Source organism: Chiloscyllium plagiosum, chromosome 20 (genome assembly GCF_004010195.1).
Source record: "Chiloscyllium plagiosum isolate BGI_BamShark_2017 chromosome 20, ASM401019v2, whole genome shotgun sequence".
NCBI lineage: Eukaryota > Metazoa > Chordata > Chondrichthyes > Orectolobiformes > Hemiscylliidae > Chiloscyllium > Chiloscyllium plagiosum.
Genome location: NC_057729.1, coordinates 1,530,221 through 1,537,528, shown reverse-complemented (window position 1 = coordinate 1,537,528; position 7,308 = coordinate 1,530,221). Strand labels below are relative to the sequence as shown.

General features: G+C 42.4%; 1 protein-coding gene across 1 annotated transcript in view; it reads right to left on the bottom strand.

The window, feature by feature from the left end:
• The window catches only part of LOC122559939 (synaptonemal complex protein 2), a 238,107-nt gene that overhangs the window by 152,850 nt on the left and 77,949 nt on the right, over positions 1-7,308 (bottom strand). Inside the window, exon 7 of the mRNA XM_043710048.1 lies at positions 2,776-2,821. Coding sequence (XP_043565983.1) covers positions 2,776-2,821 — 46 coding nt within the window. The remainder of the gene's footprint in view (positions 1-2,775; positions 2,822-7,308) is intronic.

Below are 7,308 nucleotides of genomic sequence, written 5' to 3'. Positions count from 1 at the left end.
CAAAAAGTAGAGGGCCCAGCACCGATCCTTGTGGCATTCCACTGGTCACAGGCCTCCAGTCTGAAAAACAACCCTCCACCACGACCCTCTGACTTCTACCTTTGAGCCAGTTCTGTATCCAAATGGTTAGTTCTCCCTGTATTCCCTGAGATCTAACCTTGCTAATCAGTCTCCCATGGGGAACCTTGTTGAACGCCGTACTGAAGTCCATATAGATCATATCTACCGCTCTGCCCTCATCAATCCTTTTTTTTTACTTCTTCAAAAAAACCTCAATCAAGTTTGTGAGACATGATTTCCCACACACAAAGCCATGTTGACGATCCCTAATAGCTCAACCTTGCCTTTCCAAATACATGTACATGTTAGACTGAATGGCTGGTACCTTCCTGGTTTATCCCTTCCTTCCTTCTTGAATAATCGTACCTCTGCAATCCTCTAGTATCTCTCTTGCAGCCAGAGAGGTATTGAAAACTATTGTCAGTGCCTCTGCTATTTTTTAGCTTGCTGCACTCAACAGTCTGGGATACATTTCATCTGGCCCTAGAAATTTATCTATGTTTAAGCCTGCCAGACAACTCAGAACCTTCTCTCTGTCAATGCTAATTTATCTACTTATATCACAGTGCTTCTCCTTGATTTCCAAACCCAACTATACCTGTCCCTCTCACTGGTGAACACCGATACAAAGTTTAATTTAAAACCCCATATACAGTCTCTGGCGGCATGCACGAATTATCACTGTAGTCCTTTATAAATAACTTAGGATCGTCCTTTATCTTCCCTCCCAGTATCTTTCCATGTCCCTTTTTATTCTGGGAATTTCCTTTCTAAGCTGCCTCATGTACATTTTATACTTCTCTCGAGCTTCTATAGCCAAAATGTAGCCAAGGTGGCAGCAGAGTAGCAAGCTTTACCTTTTAAGAAGGGTCATAAATGCAGATTCCTGAAGGGCAGTTCCTCATGCTAGTACTGCAAACAAGCCACTCTGCAAGGGAGTGGGTGTTTATCTAGCTGTAAAAAGCAGCTTACCATTTGCTTAAAATCCCCACAAAGGCGAACTTTCAGATTTCACAATCGGTATGCCCATTCTGCAAACCGCACTAGTTTGAAGATTCTTTTGCCTTTCAGCCTACTGATTTCTACCTCAACATTTGCATAAGACAAAAGGCACTGGGCAGACCTTGCAGAATTGCTTCCTGGTCAACGTGCAAGGTGATCTTTGGTTCCTTTTTGACAGCCCTTAGGCCATCCTGAGAAAATTCCAGGTATTTCATTCGGATTTCACTCAGGCAACCATTTTCTAACCAAAAATGTTCAGCCAATCTAGCTGACTCTTTCTCAACTAATTTCGCCACATCAAGCTTGGGTCTGATCCTTTTACTACAATCAGTGATAACTGTACCAATTGCTTCTCATAGGAGGCTAGAACTGAAGTCATATCCTTGATCTGTAATGGCTCATTCACAGTCTGGCTGATATCTTGTGAAAATTTAAGATTTGGAGTCCAGAGCAAATCTTGTTAAAGACTGGTTCTGCAATCACTGATACAGCTACATATATATCGACCTCCATTTGAATTGGGTGCCAATTTAACCAGACAGTAATTTGGGTTGGTCCCGACTTGAATATTGCTAAGAAACGTAATTATTTTAAACCAGATGTAGATGGACTTTCCAGGGTGTGTTAGCAGCTTGAGTTCTCTTATTCGATTCAGGCTTTGTAGGACTTCTCTGTTGTCTCCAGTCCATATATTGGCAGCAACTGCAAAAGCTTGCTGTCCCAGATTCTGAAGAACATTTTAGTCATTTGGCTGAGATTCAGTTTTGTTTTGGAGTTTTGCTGTGGGCTAACCTAGGGTCCCTTTGCTGCCTACATTCAAGTAGAGTTCCAGTTGGACAGGTGAAGGTGTCCACTTCCATCAGGATACCCTGTAGCTCACTTGCTCTACTTACCACATTTTCTAATGCCAAAGCTCATTGTAGTGCCTGTTTGAAGTCCAGTTGGGGTTCAGCTAGAAGACACATGGTTATGCCATTAATCCCACATACCAAACTGTCTCTCAGCATCTCATTCAGGGTTAACCCAAAATGACATACCTCTGTCAGTTGATGGAATGCAAGAGTGAAGTAAGATAAGCCATTTCAGTCAGCAAACAGGTGGGATATGGAATGGACTGCCTGGAAGTTGGTGAAGTCAAGTTCAATTGTAACATTCAAGAGAACATTGAATGATTATTTTGATACAAGTAATGTGCAAGGGTTTGGGGGAAAAGCAGGAGAATGGAACAGGTAATGAAGTTCTGTTAATATGACTGTGCAGGCATGGTGTGCCAAATGGCCGCCTTCTACACATTTGTGATTTCCTTCCACAATCATAGCTAGCTGTGACTTTCACCAAGTCTATCCTACATTTTGAAATTCTCCACCTAAATCTCTTTCCATTTCTCTTCGCCATTAGGATACGTCTTTAACAAAGCTTTAAAACAATTCCCTTACACGTCCTCTTAATCTTGGATTTATTTTTTTCCTTCCTCCATGAACATCTTCCTAAAGTTGTTACAGTTCCTTCTTAATCAGAAAATCCAGTTTTATTGACAGGAGAATGAAATCAAAACTATTTTAAAAAGTTAATATTTTTTCTTCATGCGTAAATTTTCATCTGACCTTTCTCTTTAAAGTAGAATTATCACTCCCTTAGGGTGCAGTATAGTTTTCAGCAGAAAAAGTTTTAAATTTTAAAAGTATAGAAATGCTGTTTTTATTTTATACTAACCTTTCTCTGCATTTTACCAAGAAATTGTGATTCATCACATTCGGATCTAGAAAACAGAATGAAACAAAAAAAAAATGTGGCACATAAAATAGTTTGCCTTCAGGTAAATTCACCATTCCAGCCTTGTTCTGCCTATCACTGCTCAGACGCTACAGCAGTTCAGTCACTCCTTTCTCCATGGAGAAGGTGGTGCATGTGATGAAGAGACAGTCCCAGAATAATCAAGGGCTGCTAGAGAGTCACCAACACCTACAATCCATCATTTACCCATTGGTTCTCAGAACAGAAGGCTGGGCAAGAGTGGGACAGGCACCATTCAGCCTAGTCCAAGTGCTTTCTCTTCACAAGCAGGAAGGACAATGCCAGGAGACAACCAGTCAGAGAAGGAACCATGCATAGACCCCTTGACTGTCTCACTCAGGACACTATGAAGGTGGCTAGACCATCCACATCAAGATTATCCCACTTGATGACCCTTGAGCCTTTGTTGAGGAGGATTAACTTGCCTCAATCACCACCCGAGGTTGTCTGACCAAACCTCTGTGCCAACAGAGCAGGCTCTCTGCAGCCTGCCTGCACAGCAAGTTAGCTCAGTGCAACAAGCTGGAGAAGGAGTGAGAAGTGTCTTTAGGGTGCAAACACAATGTTATGTAATTACAATAGTTTGTTTTGCACTCACTGCTATGTTAATAGATTTTTTTATTTTAAAAACTCTACTTTTTACAGTTTATTTGGTGATCTCCATTTTGGCTCTAGATGCTTAGTTTCTCAAAGCAACACCAACGCTTTGCCATTAATGAGGTGCAATAGTTGATGGCATTCAATGAGAGTCAAATACATCAAGTAGGAGCAGGAGTCAACGCAAATCAATGGCACCGGCTCACTCCGATACCTTAGTCCCCAAATCCCCTTCACTGTTGGTTACTGTTCAACTGATCGTGTGTGCAGCAGCATACAACTAAGTCTGCTTCCCAGCTGTAATGATGGCAGGTAGATGCAATGCAAACAGATGGTCGGTGTTGCAGGATGGTGAAGACAAGGTCACCTGCCACAGACTCGGTCTAATGGCTATGTTGTATAAAATTCAACCAGTTTGGTCAGTAATAGTGTTGCTGAGCCATTCTTGGTGATGGACATTGAAGTCCCCCAACATAACCCCCACTTCACTGCTTTCTCCTGGTGATGTTCAACATGGAGCAGGTCTGATTCATCAACTGATGGTGGGGTATGGGGAGGGTGTGTTAAGTAGTGATCTGGAGGTTTCCTTTCCTATATTTTGGATCTTATGCCATGACAATTTATGTAGTATAGGGTCAATGTTGCAGATGCACAAAACCCACTTCTCTCTGTGTACCATTGCATCATGAACACTGGTTGTCTATCTTGCCAGTAGAATACAACATAAGCAGGTATGAGAACCACTAAATCAGGCTGCTGCTTAATTAGTCAGATGGTTAGGTTTGTCAATTTTGGCACAATTTCTTCATGTTAGAAAGGAGACATTTTCAGTATTGACATTGCTAGACATGCCATTCTTTCCTTTAGTTGATTCTGGGTGCCTGTTCCGGGTTTGTTTTTTTTTTCTTAAACTTAAAGTGTTTGGTGCAATGGAGTGGTTTGCTAGACTATTTGAGAGTGGATTTAGCTGTCAACCACATTGCACTAGTTGAGTTTTAATGGACAGAACTGCAAGATTGGGTCAACAGCAGGTGACTTTGTCCTCACCAATCTGTTAATGGCAAATACATCTAGCCATGAGAGTAATACTCAGTCTTTGTGAATCCATAGAACATGGGCGGCACGGTGGCTCAGTGGTTAGCACTGCTAAATTGTCCATGCTAACTGGGTGGGTTACTCTTCGGAAGGTCAGTGTGGACTTGTTGAGCCAAAGGGCCTGTTTCCAAACTGTAGGGAACTTAATCTAATCAAAACATACATTACAGTGCCTTCAGCCCTCAATGTTGCGCCGCTCTATGAAATCAATCTGAAGCCCTTCTAACCGACATTATTACATTCTTGTCCATATGCAAATCCGTGACCATTTAAATGCCCTTAAAGTTGGCGAGTCTACTACTGTTGCACACAGTGCATTCCACACCCCTACTACTCTGAGTAAAAAAACTACCTCTGGCATCTGTCCTACATCTATCATCCCTCAATTTAAAGCTATGTCCCCTCATGCTAGCCATCACCATCCAAGGAAAAAGACTCTCACTGTCCACTCAATCGAACCCTCTGTGGGTGGCATGGTGGCACAGTGGTTAGCACTGCTGCCTCACAGTGCCAGAGACCCGGGTTCAATTCCCGCCTCAGGCGACTGACTGTGTGGAGTTTGCACATTCTCCCCGTGTCTGCGTGGGTTTCCTCCGGGTGCTCTGGTTTCCTCCCACAGTCCAAAGATGTGCAGGTCAGGTGAATTGGCCATGCTACAACCTTTTCCAACACTTTACTCACAACTGACATAAGTCTCACTGGTCTATAATTAATAGGGTTGTCTCTACTCCCCTTCTTGAACAAGGGAACAACATTTGCTATCCTCCAGTCTTCTGGCATTATTCCAGTAGACAATCATGACAAAGATCAAAGACAAAGGCTCAGTGATATCCTCCCTGGCTTCCCAGAGAATCCTAGGATAAATCCCATCCGGTCCTGGGGTTTTATCCATTTTCACACTTTCCCGAATTTCTACCACCTCCTCCTTGTGAACCTCAATCCCATCTAGTCTAGCAGCCTGTTTCTCAGTACACTCCTCAACAACATTGTCTTTTCCAGTGTGAATATTGACAAAACATACTCATTTAGCACTTCCCCTATCTCTTCTGATTCCACACAACTTCCCACTAGTGTCCTTGATTGGCGCTAATCTTATTCTAGACATTCTTTTATTTTTTATTTACTTATAGAAAGCTTTAGGGTTTTCCCGTCCTATCCACCAACAAATCCAAGATAGAAGACGGGAAAAATTTCTGGCTGTAAAAGCTGCTCCTTTTTTGATGTATTTTAGGTATTGGAGGTGATTTCCTCGAATTCCAGGAGCAGCAATTACTGTTTTATATGCTGTTTTATATGAACTTCGGAAAAAAAAGTCAAAACAACAGCACTTTTAAAAGGGAAAAGAACAAAGGAAGCACATGGTGATGTCAGTGCAGGAGAGAAGGAGAGAAAGAAACTGACACTGCCTTTGCTGTTTGAATTCATGTATTGCTGGACATCGGAGTGCGTTTGGGAAAATTAACAAACAGTGAAATTCACAACTAATCTTGGAGGAAATGTTGGGTGAAGTTCACAGCGCAGATGCAGATAAGTGTATTGTTGTTTTAAATGTGATCTACAGAAAGTCTGCAGTAGTGAGTAGAGTGGGTTCTTTCTTGATTATATGTTTTTGGACATATGTCTCTTGACCAAACTTTAAAATATAAGCCATAACTATAAATTTAACCTGGGGTAGTGTTCGTGGAGAAATAAGACCGTGTTATTTTCTGGGTCTGTGAAGAAGCAAAAATGGTCTTTAGAAGAGTGATATGTGCTTCTTGTCAGATGTGGGAGTTTAAAGAGAGTTTAAGGATTACAGCGGATTATATCTGCCATAAATGCTGTTGGTTGCGAATCTTATCAGGTTGAATGGATTAGTTGGAGAGACAGTTAGAAGCAATGAGGAATTTGCAGCAACAACAGTATGTGATGGATGTCAGTTATAGGAAGGAGGGAAAAGTCTCAGATACAGTCACATAGATGGGTTAACTCCAGAAAAGGTAAGAGAGGTAGGCAGCTATTGCAGGAGTTTTTTGTGGCTATACCCATTTCAAACAAGTATGCTGTTTTGGAAAATGTAGGGGGTGATGGATTCACAGGGAACGTAGCACGAACAGCCAAGTTTCTGGTATTAAGACAGGCTCTAATGCAACGAGCAGTACGTCGGGTTCCAAGAGATCAATTGTGTTAGGAGATTCTCTAGTCCGAGGTACAGATAGATATTTTTGTGGCCAGCAGCGGAAAATCAGAATGGTGTGTTGCTTCCCCCGACCAGAGGGGAGGCCATATTGGATTTGGTACTCGGTAATGAACCGGGACAAGTGATGGGCTTGTTAGTGGGTGAACATTTTGGTGATGGTGACCAAAATTCTGTGACTTTCACCTTGGTTATGGAGAGAGATAGGTGCGTGCAATAGGGTAGGTTTTACAATTGGGGGAAGGGTAATTACGATGCTGTAAGACAGGATCTGGGGAGCATAAGTTGGGAGCATAGGCTGTCAGGGAAGGATGTCGTGGAAATGAGGAACTTTTTCAAGGAACAGATACGACGTGTCATTGATATGTATGTACGTGTCAGGCAGGAAAGAAATGGTCGTGTGAGAGAACCTTGGTTGACAAGGGAGGTTGAACGTCTTGTAAAGAGGAAGAAGGAGGCTTACATAAGGTTGAGGAAACAGGGTTCAGACAGAGCAGTGGAGGGATACAGGATAGCCAGAAGGGACCTGAAGAAAGGGATTAGGAGAGCCAAGAGAGGGCATGAAAAATCTCTGGCGGATAGGA